Here is an 18,214-nt window from a genome sequence, read left to right as displayed (position 1 = left end):
GCAGTGACAGGAATTGAATGCTGTTATATTGAATAATGAAATGTTTGAAATATTTATTGGGCTCTCTTTATGTTCTTTTAGTCTGTAATAATATATTCTTGTTTTCCTCATTAATTAATAATCAAAATAGCTTACTTTATTAAGTATTTACTCTATGTCAGGCACTGTGCTGACAACTCTAAGCTTTTAATAGAAAATATTGTGATGTTGGGTTGGGGATTCTGGAAGGACATAAGGAAGGATCAAGGGAGATCTTTGAGCCTTCTCACCTTTACCTCTTTTCAAAATCTTCTAAGGAAGGGAAACCGAGACTCTGGGCAGCATGATCGAGTCATACCTTTCCTCATCTAGTTTCTGAGTGTCCTAAGAAAGCATAACATGTATGTGTTGTGCTGTGCTTAGCTGCCCGGTCGTGTCCGACTCTTTGCGACCCCATGGACTGTGGCCCACCAGGCTCCTCTGTCCATGGGAATTCTCCAGGCAAGAATACTGGAGTGGATTGCAATGTATTCCTCCAGGGGATCTTCCCAACCCAGGGATCCAACCCAGGTCTCCCGCATTGCAGGCAGTTCTTTACTGTCTGTGCCACCAGGGAAGCCCAAGAATACTGGAGTTGGTAGCCTATCTGTTCTCCGGGGGCCTTCCAGAGCCAGGAATTGAATCAGAGTCTGTTGCATTGCAGGTGGATTCTTTACCAGCTGAGTTCCCAGGGGAACAACTCCTTTGTTTATTTGATGTCATAACTTTTCCATTAACATTGAACCCACTAAGGAGTATATACATCATACTTTTCTGAGACTTCATTTGGGAGATAGGAAAATCAGTTATTTTCTCAGTAAAATAATGAATGATATGCTTTGATTTAAACAGATAAAAAATTATCAAAATTCATTGAGACTAATTAAATTTTTTATGTTTTTTCTCCAGTTTGAGATTTAATTGACTTATAGCACTATGTTAATAGTTTAAGGTATAGCATAATGATTTGACTTACATATATTGTGAAATGATTATCACAATAGATTTTGTATTTCTTAAAATATATACCTGAAACCATTAACCACAGACTTATTTGGTCTCTCTTCATAAATAATATTTTATAAATATTTCATGTATATATTTATATATACGTGTGTGCTGTGCTGTGCTAAGTTGCTTCAGTTCTGTGCGGCCTCATGGACTGTAGCCTGTCAGGCTCCTCTATCCATGGGATTCTCCAGGCAAGAATACGGGAGTGGGTTGTGATGCCCTCCTCCAGGGGATCTTCATGACCTAGGGATCAAATCCCTATCTCTTTCATCTCCTGCACTGGCAGGCAGGTTCTTTACCACTAGCACCGCCTGGGAAGCCCATATATACATACACACACATATATAAATTTTTAAATTTAGCTTTAATGTAGCATTTCTAGAATTATATAAACTATAGTTATTTTTAGTTGGAATGTGGTGCATGTTGCCTCTTGGATTATAGAAATTACCTAAAATGTTAGATGAAAAGGGTAGTAAAAAATGTGTATAAACACATTAAAGATTAAAAAGTGACTGAGTCCACTGAAAGGAAGTGATCTTATGAATTAGTGATGAAAGTGCATTTACAGGTTATTGTCTTACTGGAGTCTGAGTTTTAACAGCTGCTGGTAGTTTAAACTAATAGAGGTCTGAATAGACCATAATAATTTGAGTATTCATTCTGTTTATGGATTGTTTCTTAATAGAAACACTGAATAGTATTGCTTATCTTAAATTACCTCAAAGCATAGTTGTAAAAATGAAATAAGGTAAGTAATTATGTTTTGTAAACATGAAAGGTGCTCTCTCATAGTGTGTATACATAATATAAAATTATAAAATTATGTATTACATTTGAATAGTAGTTTTAGAAGTTGTTTGAAACTTCATTTAGAGCCCATAAATACAATTTGTTGCCATTGAAAAGGATATTGGACGAAAAAGTGACATTTGTGTTACAAGCGTAGAGTATTATGAAAGTATTTAAATAGGCCAAGTATTTTGGAAGCAGATGTCATATAAGCAATGAATGTATTAATAATATGTCAGTTTTATGTGTTATTTAATCAGGTTCAAAGTCCTTTGCTGGTTATATACTCGTAACACTTTGATCATTTACTTGATTTTACTCTGTGTTTGAAAATAAACTATAAGTTCTTACGATCATTATGAAGTTTAAATATTTTATTAATTTTCTGGCCCTTTCTGTAATTAGCTGGAAGGAGGAATGTTTTCTTATATTCACAGTTGATAATACCAGTTTTTAAACTAATCCAATTAAACGATGCAAACAACAGCAATCTTATTTTGTTTCTAAGCAAAGCACATTTATTTTAAATAATGGTTTTAAAATACTATGTCTGAAATACCACATTAAATGTAGCCATGTTGTGTTACTCATTATTACAATTATCTTAATACTCATCACATGCTGATATATTCTTTTAATTAATGAGGAGAAAACAAAATAAGTGAAATTGGAGTGTCTCTCATTTGTCTTGCACTGTACCAGATACTTTGGTGAGATGTAAAGAAATCTCCAAACCCCTGTTCTTGAGGAGCTTATGCTATTAAATTGGGATAAAAGATTTTTAAAATCATCAAAAAAAAAGGTAAAATATTATATTCTATGTGAATAAGTACCAAAGAATGTGATAAAATTAATATGTTCTAGAAGTGAAAAAATGAAAGTTTTAAATATAATTTTCCTGAAAGAAGTATGCTTATATTTTATGATGTTCAGAGAAGTCAAATTTGATTATAAACTCTTTACTAGGTTTCTGAACTGAGATCACATCAGTCTTAGTTCTGCCGACCTGTTGTTCTAGTTAAGAATCCTCCTCAGCCTGGTGGAGCCTAGTGTATAAGTAATACATGCATTATCTTTTATTTATTTCCAGGCATACTTCCGACAGGGTGTTGCCCTCCAGTACCTCGGACGTCATGCCGATGCCCTGGCAGCCTTTGCATCTGGGTTGGCTCAGGACCCCAAGAGTCTCCAGCTTCTGGTGGGGATGGTGGAAGCAGCCATGAAATCTCCCATGAGAGGTAAATATGATAAAAGTATTTGGTCCAACACTAATTTAAGTCAGAACATTTCTAATCTTTGAAGATTTTTGACTCAGGCATTGAGAATTGATAGGTTATCACATTAGCTAAGGTTGTATGTTTTAGACAGAGGACAATTGGAAATCACTGTAAATAGCTGACATTATGAGGCACAGTGGGACGGTGGTAAGGCCACTTGTCTGGAACTTTGTGGACCTGGATTATATTTTGAATTTTTCGTTAACTAACTCTACAGCTTCTCTGGATTTTAGGGTTATGTAAAGAATCCTTATGTTTTTTGTAGTTGTCAGATTCTGTACCTCTAAAACAAAACATCTCTAGCAGTAAATTGATCTGCTCAGCTGGACCAGTATGCCATCTGGAAATAAACAAATGAGAGAAGACATTAGACATTTCTTAAGAGGAAATATGGATCTAACTATAGGCTTTGTCTAACATTTTTCAGAAGAACATTAAAAGATTATGTTGAATTAAAAGGAAAGAGAAAAATAAGTAGATATGTGGTTTTTACCTGTATTACTTCTGTGTTATATCAATTGGTATTCTGGAACAATAGATTGAAAATAGTACTGTGAAGGTTGGAGATGTTCTAAGGCTCAGATCAGATTGACTTCTGTTTGAGGAACATAGATTTTTGTGGGAAGAATTCTTGGGAGGATTGGGCTAAAAGTGTATATCTTTGTGGAATGATGGAGACACTAAGGCAGGTTGATGCTAATGATGTCCCACACTAACTAGATGATGTCAAGCAGAACTCTGTTTTCATCTCTGACATGGTATATTTTTGAGTGAACCTAAAAACGTGGATGGCAGTATCATTAGGTAATTTATTTAGTTTTGAAAATATTTGCAGCATTAGATAATTTTAATATACTGGCTAGTTTGATACTTGGCTCAAAATATTTATGTGCTAAGTAAAAGTTTGATGAACTAAATGGTACTCATATGGTTTCTGAGGAATTCATAGCTATAAAAAATACTTCCCTGAAAGCAAAGATTTCATGTTTTAGAAAAAAAGTGGTAAGGAAACCTCTCTTCTTGCAATTTTATAACCCCATACAAAGCTGAGTCTTTGTTGCAGGAACCTAATGGCTTCTCCCACTGGGGGACCTGCTGTTAATAAACTCTGACTTAGAGCAGACGCACTTTGGAGCGCCAGGAGTGGGAAGGGAGGGAGGGGAGATGGACAGCAACAACGAAAATCAATCTCTCTCTCTTCTTTCAGTTTTTCTAGTATTTTCTCATTCTCTCCCTGTATCCCTCTGCAGGTAATTTACATAGATCATTTTTTATTTAGTTCATGATATCCCTTTATTCTGAAGTATTTCTGCTACTGCCTTTAGAACACTGGAGTGAATGTGTTGAGATCAGCAGAATCATACTTACCAGTTTGCCTTTGAAGCAATTTATTTAGATAAATGTAAAAAAATCTTCTGTGCACTGCAAGAATTAGCTCTGTGCTACTGTCCCCCTTAGGGTTTTCTGTGCCATGTTCTTTCCCATCTTACAGAGTGACCTAAGGGCGACCCTGGAGAAAGCTGCATCTTACAGGTGCCTGGAGCACTTCAATATTTTCTTCTTTATCCTTAAAATGCTTATGTCATTTATTTTTGGCATTGCCTTTACCACTGCATCTATCCAGGTGGGCTTTTCTTATCAACATTGTATAGAAAGACTGTTGCTTTACACAGTATTGTTCTGTTTATCATTGCACATCTTAATGACCTCTCTTTTTGTCATATGGTTATAATTCACAAAATCTGTCATTATTTGCTGCCCATGTTTTGCCCACTGTTTATTTTAATCTCCTGCAGTGTTCTCAGTTTCTGCCATTGTTGAGTAGCTGTGCGGTCCAGGATGCTTTACGTGTAGGTCTGATCTGTGTGTCCATTGTTTTTATTTTGAAATGAATCTGAAATGCAACATGGAGACTCCCTTGTCCAAGTGCTTCGGTAAGCAAACAAAGCTACCCCTTTGTGCATAGCATTCTTGTCATTTGGCCTTTGGGGGAAGTTTCAAGGTTTTATTTTTTATTTTTTATTTTTTTAAAGCTAGGGATAATATACCCTTGTTCCCAAATAACTACATTCTATTAATCCACATTGAAACTTCCTTGATTTTTTAAAATGTTGTTCCCTATTTTGGTAATTACATTGTCTTTTTTACTTTATTTTTATGGTTTCATTCATGCTCACCAAACAGATATCAGATTATCTACTTTTCTTGTAAATATATTTACATCACTGTATGTAATGTATTTCCCTTAAATCATTTATGAAAATACACAAATATAAGTATTAATATAAAGTGAGACTTTTTCATGACTCTCAAATTGTCCTTTTACTATTTTCCATTTTTCTTTTTTAGATCATCTTGTAGCAGTTTCAGTTCATTATATCTTATAAATGTTTATGCAGATTTGGATGGTGTCACATAGTCCTGCTGCCAACCACAGATTTAATAATACAATTACAAAGTGAGATTGAGTTTACCTTTATTTGTTCCTCTAAAGACGGCAGGGCTGCTTCTTGCTGAGAGTTCTCTTGTGTATATTTTCTCCCCTCTTGTTAATTTGGTAATTTAAAGACTATTACATTTATGGGCTATCACCTGTCGTGGTGTTTCTTTCAGCTCCAGAGGATCCAGGAAGCTGATTTTTATGATGTACTGGTGGAAAATGGCTTGAATTTATATAAGCTTTTCTCTCATAGTCATATTTGGGGTCACCTTTTATTTACCTGATTGTCCACCCTTGATAACTCTTTTTGTCTGATTTTCTTTTAGAAGGCAGTCACTTTTCACAGATGGCCTGTTTCTGAAATGTTGAAAAGAAAACAGAACTGACTTCTCCTGAAAAGACTGGGACTCTGATCCCAGCACTGCCATCCGCTATCCTATTGACCGGGCAAGGTTCTTCCTTTGCCTGCCCCTCGGTTGGTATCTGTAAAAGGGGCATGGTAACGAGTAGCTCGTACTGTTGTTTTGAGAATCAAGCCGTGGCACGTAAAGGCAGGCCCCTGTGGGACACCTGCGCCCAGCGGTGTGGCGCGCCGCTTCTCTTGGGGAGAGGAGTTGCGGTGGTGATGAGCTTGCTCTTGTCTTTGTGCTGTGGATGTGGAACAAACACTGCACAGCACACATGACCCTCTTGCTAAGCACTCGGTTCCTGGAAAACTGCCTTTTGCCTGAGTCTTAGTGTTTTTTTATCTAAAAGGTCTGGGAAAACCTAAAGTGATCCTTGATTCTTTTGCTTTGTCCTCTGTGAAGCAGTAGAACCCAGTGTCCTGGCTACCTTAAAGAAGTGTGCCAGGACTTAACAATCTTTAAGATGAATTTTCCTTATTTTACTTTCCACTCACTCTGACTACCATGTCTTCTGCCTTATTTCTTTAGAAGGTCTTTGAATCCTTTTGGAATGAAGTAGCATATAAATAAATTCATAAATGAACCCAGAAAAATATGAAGTGACTTAGCTAAACGTGTCAGTTTTTCTTTTTCTTTTTTTGAGCAGGGTTAAGTTTTCCTTTTAGTATGAACCAAAGCTTTTTTTTTTTTTTCCCAATTGTGGTAAAATGTACATAACATCAAACTGACCATTTTTAGTTGTGTAATTATGTGGTGGTAAGTATACTCACAGGTTGTGCAGCCAGCCCTTCATCTGTCTCCAGATTTTCATCCTCCCGGATTGATACTTTGTACCTGTTTAAACAATAACTCCTCATCCCTCCTCACCCCACCCCAGCTCCTGGTGACTACCAAGGTGCCTCCCGTAAGTGGAATCACACAGTATTTGTCCTTTTTGTGACATGCCTGGTGATCTTTAACTTAGTTTCCTCTATAAGGAATTTGCTCAAGAAAAGATAGAAATTAAAATTAATATTATGAACCTTACCTCTATACTTTGTTTACGGCAGTACTTTGCTCTCATTACACTTCGCTTGCCTTCTTATGTGTTAGCAGCTGCTGTTCTCTCTGGATCCCTGTTCTGGAGATTCATTCCAAAACTGCTTTTCCCCGGTCTTCAGAATTTGCAGTTCAGTGTTATATTGTGTCCAATAGTAATTGGTAGTGATATCACTAGGTTTTTAGGAAAGTTGAAGCCTTCTTAGTCATGTATGGTAATGAAATGTTATAAGGATAAAATGGAAGGCTCCAGAATGTCTTCTTAGTACCTGGGACAGATTGAAGTCTGCACAATTTCAGTTACCTTAAGAATGATTCATAGGAGACAGTAGAATATCATCACTTTGGAATAAGGCATTGTACCTATTAATACATTTATTCCTCAATTCTGTAGATTTTAAAATTCTAAATATGTCTTAAATTTATCTCTTGTTTTCCATCTGTTTTGTCATTGCAAATATAGGACTTTTCCTCCAACTGACTTTCCAGGCTTCTTTCCAGTCCCTGCTTTTGCTTTCCTTCCAGAATGAATTTTCTACAATGTAAATGTGATCTGTCATTCTCTTATTCATAATTCTACATTTTCCCTTTTGCCTGCAGGATAAAGGCCAGCTGCTTTAGTATAAAAGATCTTACTTTTTTTATTCTCATCACTAAGATACTCCCAGCTAAAACTACCTGCAGTTCCTGGAAAACACTGGTTTCTCGTAGCTCCAGTTTCTGTTCAGATATCACTACCTCCAGAAGGCATTCTCAGACCTACCTGGGACCTGCCTACCTTTCTCCTCAGGGGTCCCATAGCATATCCTACCAGTTCTGAGAAATCTGGATTGAAAGTTGTATCATTATTTTACATAGTATTAAGAAAATCAACTCCAGATGGCTCAGACAGTAAAGTATCTGCTTGCAATGTGGGAGACCTGGGTTCGATCCCTTTGTCAGGAAGATCCCCTGGAGAAGAGCATGGCAACCCACTCCAGTATTCTTGCCTGGAGAATCCCATGAACAGAGGAGCCTGGTGGACTGTAGTCCATGTGATCGCAGAGTCAGACACGGCTGAGCGACTAACACTTCACTTTTACTTTTAGACATAGAGATGGACTTCCCTGGTGGCTCAAATGGTAAAGAATTTGCCTGCAATGCAGGAGACCTGAGTTCGATCCCTGGGTTGGGACGATCCCCTGGAGGCGGGCATGGCAACCCACTCTGTTATTCTTGCCTGGAGAATCCCCATGGACAGAGGAGCCTGGTGGGCTACAGTTCATGGGGTCACAAAGAGTCGAACAGATTGACCAACTAAGCACAGCACAGATATAGAAATAACCAGCCATTGTAAGGCACCATGTGAGTTCATGGATTTTTGCTGTTGTTTAGTCGCTTCCATCGTGTCTGACTCTTCGTGACCCTGTGGACTGTAGCCTGCCAGGCTCCTCTGTCCATGGGATTTCCCAGGCAAGAATATTGGAGTAGATTATTAATTCCTTCTCCAGGGGATCTTCTCTACCCAGGGATTGAACCCACATCTCCTGCATTGGCAGGCAGATTCTATACCATTGAGCTACTAAGGAAGTGTGAGTTCATGGATAATAAATCTCAAATTCACAGATGTTAATAGGTGAATAAATATGCAGTACTGATGAAATAAATATAGCATATCTTTTAACTGGGTATGATTATTTGCCTGTTACTAGCTTCTATTTAATACTACATTCCTTCAAGTTTTTCAAGTGTGAGGAAATAAGACTTTGTTTATCTTAAATTCTTAAAGCCTTTACATTTTGAAAGCACATAACTATAGTGTTCCGTGAGTGTTGTAAAGTACTTTTACATTCTTATGAAGTTGTTTTGACATTGGATATTTTATGTATTTTGCATAATTTCTGTAAAGAAAAATATCTTTACAGGCTGCCAAATCTCTGTTCCATCTAGCCTGAGAAAATCACACAATTAGTCCTTTTGCTAACAGCCTAAGTTTATTGTAGGATAGGAATTAGAATTGTAGAATAGTAGAGTTGGGATGAAACCTTAGAGATCACCTAATCCAGCCTATACAGTTTTTTTTTTTTTATCTTTATTGAATTTGTTACATCATTGCTTTTGTTTTATGTTTTGGTTTTTTGGCTGCAAGGCATTTGGAATCTTAGCTCCCTGACCAGGGATTGAACCCACATCCTCTTCCCAGTAGCCTCTCAGTACCTTTCTTCTCCACTTAAAATCAGCTCTAATTGATTTCTTGTGTGAACAACTAAGACTGTTGTGTGGTATGGTATCAGAGAGCCTGAACCTGAATCCTGCAGTGGGTTCTTGGCATGGCTCTGTCCCAAGCTGTCTGCCCTTGCATGCACTGAAGTACTCAGATTCTTCATTTCTAAAATAAAAGGTGGTTTCAAGTTCTTTTCAGCTCTAAAATTGTTATTTTTGCTCCTGCTGATTGGCCAGTGGTGTGCTAATATGCTCATCACTGGCTGCCAAGTCCAGCAGGTACCACCAAAATTCTGCTCCCAGTTGTTTGAGTATGGCATTGTTCTTTTCCTGTTCCAGCAATTCCTGGGTTCTTTGCCTGTGTTTAACCCTGTTGGTTCGCAAGTGTTTACTGGTATTGTGCGCTGCTTGCATCTTGACAGGTGTAAAAATGTTCTTTGTTCTCTGTTTAGTGATCTGATTGAAGGGAAAAAAATGCTCTAGGCATCAGTAGGTTTCGAGGTTTCCGTGGTAATGTTGATTCAGACGAGAGCTCCTTAGTGAGTGGAGATTTGAAGTCATAAATTGTAAAAATTACATTTTAATGCAGTACTGTTGGCCAAGAGATTCACAATTTAAAGAGACCAACCTATTAATAGTTTTTTTTTTTTTTTTAACATAGGCGCAGTGGAACAACTAAGAAACAGTTTTTCAGGGAAGCTAACAACAAAAGTGTTGTAAGTGCTGCCTCACTGTAGGGTTATAGTCATTAGCTCTGCTATTGTCTTTGGAAAAAAGAAAAGAGGAAGAAGGAGCTTAAAGGTCATCTACTTTGAAACCTAGCGTTGGATGGCAAGAATCTCCTTGTGGCTTCCTGACCCCTAATCTATGTCCTTTCCACCACATGAAAATAAGCTAAACATTACTTTTGTTTTTCATCTTACCTTAGTAAACTCAGATGATTTCTTGATGGTTTCATTTGTCACCACAACAGAAATTGATAGCACTTTTTCATATGGTCATGCTAGTCTCAGGAACAGCAGGGTACACTGGGTTGTCCGTGAAGATGATGGCTATTTGTTGAGAGAGCTGCTTTTGTATCTTCTAGGGAAAAAGGTGGAAAGAGTTTATTAATCAGTCATTCAGATTCAGGTTTAACAAACATTTCATTCATTGAATGCCAGATGTGTTAGGAGCTTTCACCTATATAGAAATGGTTTATAATAAAGTATTAAACAGTCCTATAGTGGTCTTCAGATTTAGCTAGGAAAATATTTTAAAAATTAACACATGTGAAGCATCTCTAAAAAGGTTAAGGGCCAAACTGCAATACTAACTATAAAAATAAATCAGAAGTTTAGATCCAAGGATTAATGTGGGCTGGAGGACCTGGGGATAGTACAGGCATACCTCATATTACTGCATTTCACTTTATTGTGCTTCACAGATATTGTTTCTTTTTTTTTTTTTTTTTTTAACAAATGGAAGGTCTGCGTTAACTCTGCATCGAGTGAGTCTATTGGTGCCATTTTTCCAACAGCATTTGCTTACTTCATGTCTCTGTGTCACACTTTGACAATTCTTGCAATATTTCAGACTTTTTCATTATTATTGTATTTGTTCTGGTGGTCTGTGATCTGTTAATTTTGATGTTGCTGTTGGATCACTGAAGGCTCAAGATGATGTTAGCATTTTTTAGCAATAAAGTATTTTTAATTCATGGGATTTTTTAGACACAGTATAGTGTGGACATAACTTTGATGCGCGTGGAAGCTGAACACTGCGTGCGACGTGGCTTATTGTGACATTTGCTCTATTGCAGTGGTCTGGAGGAGACCCACAGCATCTCTGAGGTCTGCTTGGATATGTAGCGGTGGGACTTGAGTGGTGTACCTGTGGTACTTTGAGAGGGCAGCAGGTCAGAGAATAGACAACTATTCAGGGAAAGTGATGGGTCCTAATCAAAGAAAGACCAGCAGAGAGGAAGAGTGTGGCGTACGCCTGGAGATTGAAGGAAGGAAATTGCTGGACTGACCTTGGTGTTGTCCAGTCATGTGAAGTGACAGTGAGGCTGTAGCCGGATGAAAAGCTTGAAGAGTTTGTACCTGAAATGGACCATAGGAAGTTTGAGAAACCGTTGTTTCTAGTGCGTATTAGAAAGGGTTGTTTTGTGTATTCTCCTACATTCTCTGTTTTCTTTTGTTTTTCTTCAGACTCCCTCGAGCCCACTTACCAGCAGCTTCAGAAAATGAAACTGGACAAGAGCCCCTTTGTGGTTGTCTCTGTGGTTGGGCAGGAGCTCCTGACAGCTGGCCATCACGGGGCCTCTGTGGTTGTCTTAGAAGCCGCTCTGAAGATTGGCACCTGCAGCCTCAAGCTGAGAGGTTCCGTTTTCTCTGCACTGAGCAGTGCTTACTGGTCTCTCGGGAACACAGAGAAGAGCACTGGATACATGCAGCAGGACTTGGATGTAGCCAAGACCTTAGGTAGAGTTATGTTTTTCTCCTTTATTTGAGTGCAGAAAGGAAGAAAACGGATTAACCTGACATGAATGGGATTGAAATGTGCAATGAAAACATGTGCAGTGAAAAGTGATTCTACCTCTAGAACATTCCGTGTTTTAGAGTACTCAAGTCTTCAGGGCTTTTCATTTAACAAGATCTCAGTGTTCCAAAAGGACAAAAGATACGGATGAACATGCACACTGCCTTCTCAGAGATATGGGCTCCCTGATTTAATATCTCAAATGGTGGTATTTGTGGGATCTTTCACTTAAATTTACATTTTTGCCTACAAGAATGTGCCATCATTTTGTTGGAGTAGACAGTGCAGAGCAGTGGTTTAGAGTGTGGACTGAGGAACCAGGCTGCTGAATTTAGAATCTTGACTCTGCTACTTACTGGCTGTGTGACTTTTGGCAAGTTGCCCAACCTCTCTGTGCTGCCGTTTCCTCATTTAAAAAAAAAAAGGTGGTTTATGATAATCATCACATTTGATTATTTAAGGACTTGGAAGATTGCAGTAAGAGAAGAGATGTGGTGAGTCTACCATTGACATACTTGTAAAAAAGCAACATATAATAGGTTTGGAGTCAAGTGACTGAACCAACCAACAAGATCATGGTTGTTCAGAACCAAAGCAATGACCTCTCATTTCCAGGAAACTTATGTCCCTGACTGCAGTTATATGTTATAACATCAATAACGGTTGTTCAGAAGTTTAACTTCTAGGACCATAACTTCCCACATGGAGTCTTTTAGAGGAAGAAAAAAAAAGGCAAATGAAATTTTAACTAGTAAACCTGTGGCTCTCAAATTAAGATGGCCTTTATATATTATAAATAATGCTGTAACTTAGAGAAATATTCTCTTTTTTTTTTTTTAAACCCAATTCAGGTGACCAGACAGGAGAATGCCGAGCTCATGGGAACCTGGGCTCTGCATTCTTCTCCAAAGGAAATTACCGGGAGGCTCTCACTAACCACAGGCATCAGTTGGTGCTTGCCATGAAACTCAAGGATCGAGAGGTAGGAAGTTTACCTGAAGACCAAAACCAGTTTGTTTGAAACATGAGATATTTTTCTTTTTTGATGCTCAAAATGTTTTAATTATCTTAATATATTACTTTCAGAAGTTGATAATCATTGCTTCTAGCTTTCATCAACAAAGAGGTGTTGGGCATCTGCCACATACAGGGCTTGGGGATATAGAGATAAATGAGACTTGGCTTCTGACCTCAGGATCTAATAGCTTGTCAGATGCAGTGTTCTTACGCTCTTCACACGTGCTGTGGATATGTGTAAAACTAGCCAAAAGCTGTATCAGTATGATATATCCATTAAATTAAGGAAGCACACATTATGCTTTGTCAGGGATGGAGTAGTATTGCTGCAAATCCTTCACACTGTTTCTTTGGTGAATTTTAACTCTGGTGATAGAGACATATTCAGTCTCATCAAGAGAGCTGAATTGTAATGACAGAGAAATATCACCTTAGTCTTTTCTAGATAAATGAAATGTAAAATTCTTAGAGACTTGATGTCTAGTAGATGCTCATGATGGTCCCTGCAGAGTGGAAAGAGGGTGGGGTTTGGCGGGAGACAGACCCAGATTTGAATGCCTGCTCCAATTCATCCTGGCTTGGGAATTTTGGGGAAGTTATTGTTTAACTTCTCTTTGCCTCTTATTTCTCATTCAGAAAATGATGATTCCATTCATTCTGTACACAGTTGTGATAGGATTATAAATAATATATGTAAAGTACCTAACATGGTACCTGGAATTCCATAAATGGTAATAGTAATATAATATTAAAAATGAGAAAGAGAAGGTTAATAGCTGAGGCAACAATAAATTTATGAATTAATCTATATGGTGGGAAATAAGTTGAGTTACATTTGTATCTTAGAATTTCACTGTAGGACATTATGGAGATTAATTATATTATTTAAATGACCCAGGATCTTCATTTCTCTAGAACACAGTCAGGTATTAGAAAGGAATGGTAAAGAAAAAAGCCTTTACTTCAGTGGCATGCTGGAGTTTCCCCTTGGGAATGCTGGACTTCTACAAAGTCTCTCTCATCCATGAGTGTCAGATAAAAGCCTTGGAAAGCTACCAAGGGCCGTGACGTTTTGGCAGTTTTATTCTCAAGAGAGTTGCCTACACACTTTTCTCTTTGCCCATTTACTCTTAGTTTACAAGCAATCCTTATAAGCCAGATGATCTGATTTCTTGATGTTAAAAGGATGAAAAACAGGGCTCAGCTTTCTAGAGACAAATATACTGATAGCATTAAGAAGTTAAGGCAGGTTTAAAAAACTAAAATAGCATAGGTATCTAGATAGGGCCATTTAGTGTAGGGACAGATAGCTGTAAGTATGTCAAGAGCTGGGTTTATACCCTGTTTTCCTAACCTTTGAGATGTATATATTAGCCAAATTATTGGATAGATTAGAAAGACTTTTAATTAGGGGCAGAGGGTTGTGATAGGTATTAAAAAAGGAAACCATCCTAATTCACTGCCAAGATTCTGTCCTTCCAGAGGAGGCAGAAAGTGATATAGACTTGAGGAAGCTCTGTGCAACAGGCAGAACTCAAGCTGGCCTCTGAGAGAGATGTAGAAATTGGCATATGAGGTCTAAAACAGGTATTTTCCACCGTTCTATTATATACATCATGTATATAGTCACAGATTCTTGGTTTTTAAAATATGTAATATATATTAGTTATATCTAATTACATAAATATTATACATGAAAATATTTTCCTCTTAATGTTAAACATTTCTTCATTTTATTAAATGGTCTTCATTTTATTAAATGAAGGTCTTTTATCATCATGCATTTAATCTATCTCCCTACTGTTATACAGGCTTCCCAGGTGGTACTAGTGGTAAAGAACCCACTTGCCAATGCAGGAGACATAAAAGACACGGGTTCAAGCCCTGGGTCGGGAAGATTCCCTGGAGGGCATGGCAGCCCACTCCCGTATTCTCCCCTGGACAGAGGAGCCTGGTGGGCTACAGTACAGTCCATCGGATTGCAAAGAGTCAGACATGACTGAAGCGATCGCACACACGCACTGTTACACGTTTAGTTTGTTTCAAATTTTTTGGTATTGTAAAATCCAGAAAAACATGTTTGTAGGTCAGTCTTTGAACATATCTTTCATTATTTCCTTTGGTTAAGTGGACTTAGAACATTAAGACTTCTGATATGGATTGTTAAATTGCTCTCAGAAGGGCTGTATCTATTTCAGTTCTACTAACAGTGGATAAAAGCTAACAATAGGCATTATTGTTAAAACTAAAAGGTCAGCTTGGTGTTTAAAAGTGGTATGTTATTATTTTGATTTACATTTCCATGCTTGCTATTGGGTTGACTATTTAAAAATTTTCTTTTATAAAGATTTTTAATTTTCAAACTATTTTCTATTGCAATATTGGTTATTTTATATTGATGTGATTTGGGACATTGCTGTATCATTCTACTGAGCTATTGGGCAATTTGTGTTCTAGTTTTATTTACTGTTGCTCTATATTTTTCTTATACTACAAATCCCATATCATCATTATTATTCTTAATGTCTAGGATATTCTTGTCTCTCCCTCTCCCACCAAATGAATTTTAAACTCATTTTGTCAAATTTTGGAGACTCTCCTATTGTGGTATTTACTGAAACGTTATTAAATTTACATGTTATGGATAACTTGATGTAGTTTTAATAGTTGATCTTCTATTTAAGAGCCTGGTCTATTCTTTCATTTACTCTTTTATACCCCTCACTGATCTACACTTTTGGGGAGTAGATATTTAATATATACTGTTGGAAATGGGATATTTTTTCATTGTGTCTTTCCTAAAAATTAGTTACTAATGGCATATAGAAAAGGTGTTTACTTTGCAGATTTTATAAGTGGCCATGCAAAAATTCTCTCATCATAGCTCATGGTTTTTTTGTTGATTTCCTTAGATTTTCTTGTAATGCAGACTTTTTGCAAATAATGATAGTTTTGTGCATTTCTATCCTTATGTTATACCCCTACTTTTTCTTTTCTTTTAGTTATTGCCCTGGTTAGAACTTTGAGAACTCTTTCCCCCAAAGCAATCATACCCTTTGAGTATAAAAAGTTTGGAGGATGTACTTTTTAATGATTATCCTCCTCTAACATTGTGTCTGTGACCTTGAATTGTATCCTGGTTTTCCTTCTGCATTGTTTTGATATTGAAATAAAGTACGGGAAGCTGCCTTTTGAGGCAGAGATTAACCACTTAAATACTATGACTGGTGAGAAAATCAAGCTGCATCTTTCTGCCTCTTACATCTTTGCTATAATACATTTTAAGGTTTTACCAAGTAACAAGAAGCAGCCTGAAACCACTGTCCACTTACCTTAAAGAGCAGTATGTTTTTCTTTTGTACAACTGTTCTCAGATACTCAATAGGAGAGAGCAGGCACTTTCATTCTAACTAGCCTTCTATCTGTGTTAGCAGTTGCAAAATAAATTTCAGGTAGCCACAGAGACCTTCCTGTGAGCTAATTTTAATTGTCAGAAGAGTGCATGAGTTACATTGTTTTAGAAATGTTATTCTCTATTCAGGAAATCTGATATACACATATGCTGATGACTTGGAAGTTTTTGTTTTATTTTTTATCAGTCTGATTTCTGTCCTGGGCTTCATATTTCTTTATCCAGATACATCCTGGACACCCGTCTTCATATGCCCGACTTAGCCCTCGATCAGTGCTGACTTCTGCTGTCACCATTTGTCTTCTTGCCCAAGCCACCTCACTCACATGTTTGATTTGTTACTGGGTTCTCTTCTTTCTATAAAAGAAATCTCTTTTCTGGTGCCTTCCTTCTGCCATATCATCTTGTCTGGACTGTTGCAGTAGCCTCCTCTCAGACCTTTCTGTACTTCATAACAGGCGCTCTCCTCCAAGCAAAGAAGAGAAGGTATCTACTACCTGAATCTGTGATTGTAGCCCGAAGCTACTGCCATAAGAATTTAACTTTTTCAAGTATGGTGTAGTGGCCAAGAGTGTGAACTTAGTTATTAGACAGACTTGGGATTGAATGTTGGCTTGGCCACTTATTATTATGTCCCTGAAACTCTTCTAAGTGTGATGGACATGTGAGTTGTTTCCAGTTTTTGGCTGTTATGGAAAAGCTACTATAAATATATATCTTTAGGTAAACATCAGCACTTAACATCTGTTAAATGTTTGGTCATGCATATGTTCAGGTTTATTAAGATTTTTACCAGTTTTCCAAAGTAGTTGTACCAAGTTTTATCATCAGCAATATAAGGGATTGTTGTGTTAGTCACTCAGTCGTGTCCAACTCTTTGTGATCCCATAGACTGTAGCCTGCCAGGCTCCTCTGTCCATGAAATTTTCCATGCAAGTATACTGGAGTGGGTTGCCATTTCCTTACTGAGCCACAGTAAGGATTCAAAAAAGCATTATTATGGGTGTTATCATTGTCATGATCATTTAAATGATTCATATGAATGTTGCATATCCTGTATAAGATCAGTTTTTATTGTAGTGTAAAATTGTTTTCCCCCAGATAGTCAGGTAAACTGGACACTATTAGAAAAACTATGGTTAGGAGCTCTGCACACCTCTTGCCGCACCGGACTATTTAAGTACTCTAATTTGTGAAATGTGTTTTAACTCTGCCCTGATACTAGTTTCTTCTTTTTCTGAACAATCATTGACAGAGCTCTTTTAGTTACCCTTCTAAAATTCATTTCAGATCAAGTAATTTTCCTGCTTAAAAGCCTTTGACAACTTTTTGTTGCCTTTAAAATAAAGTCCAAATTCCTCCATAATCTACTTCTATAACTTTTCTTCAACTGCTCTGTGTGTCAGACACCTTATAATCTGTTCATATAAGTCTGTTTGCCATACTTTGTTAAAAGTGCCTTATACTTTATCCTCTGTGTGTTTACTTATTATGGTCCCTCTGCATAGATCTTTTCCTTGACTCCTCAGCAATGTTTTCTGTCATCCAGGTTTGTTTGAATTGTCTCTGCTCACTAAAGCTCTTTCTCAGTTTCTGTTTTTTTCTATCCAATGTTATACAAATATTGGTGAAGGCCAGTTTACCAATCCTTCTTTTTCTTTTTTTTAATGGTTAGTGCCTTCTGTGTCCTGTTTAAGAAAATGTGTATCCCAAGGTCGTGAAGATAGTCTCCTGTGAGGCTTTTTTGTTTTACCTTTACATTTTGCTCTGCTGCCACCTGGAGTTTACTTTTGTGTTTGGGTTGGCGCAGGTATCAGACTTCAGTCCCCCCATGTGAATACCCAGTTGCCCCAGCACCCTGTATTCACAGGACTGCGCTGGGTGCCACTTTTGTCAGAGACAAGGTGATGTGTGCTATTGATCTCTTTGTCGGTCTTTATGACAGTAGCATATTACTTAATTGCTGTAGCTTGTTATTGACTCTAGAAATTCTTATGGCTTTGTTCTTCGAAATTGTTTTGGCCATTCTAGGTTCTTTACATTCATATATATGTTGGGTGGCTCAAGGGTAAAGAGT

The 18,214-nt window shown here is 37.4% G+C and overlaps 1 protein-coding gene across 14 annotated transcripts in view; it reads left to right on the top strand.

The window, feature by feature from the left end:
- Positions 1-18,214, top strand: part of TTC28 (tetratricopeptide repeat domain 28) — a 580,310-nt gene that overhangs the window by 293,902 nt on the left and 268,194 nt on the right. For 13 of the 14 annotated variants that reach the window (XM_055549377.1, XM_055549381.1, XM_055549379.1 and 10 more), the window contains 3 exons: positions 2,912-3,059; positions 11,378-11,650; positions 12,560-12,690. In XM_055549377.1, coding sequence (XP_055405352.1) covers positions 2,912-3,059; positions 11,378-11,650; positions 12,560-12,690 — 552 coding nt within the window. Of the gene's footprint in view, positions 1-2,911; positions 3,060-9,846; positions 9,902-11,377; positions 11,651-12,559; positions 12,691-18,214 lie in introns of all 14 variants that reach the window. The other variant, XM_055549385.1, reaches the window with a different exon arrangement.

The sequence above is a fragment of the Bubalus kerabau genome, chromosome 16 (genome assembly GCF_029407905.1).
Source record: "Bubalus kerabau isolate K-KA32 ecotype Philippines breed swamp buffalo chromosome 16, PCC_UOA_SB_1v2, whole genome shotgun sequence".
Classification (NCBI taxonomy): Eukaryota; Metazoa; Chordata; class Mammalia; order Artiodactyla; family Bovidae; genus Bubalus; species Bubalus kerabau.
The sequence above is the reverse complement of the archived record's forward strand: the minus strand, read 5'-3'. Positions and strand labels throughout refer to the sequence as shown.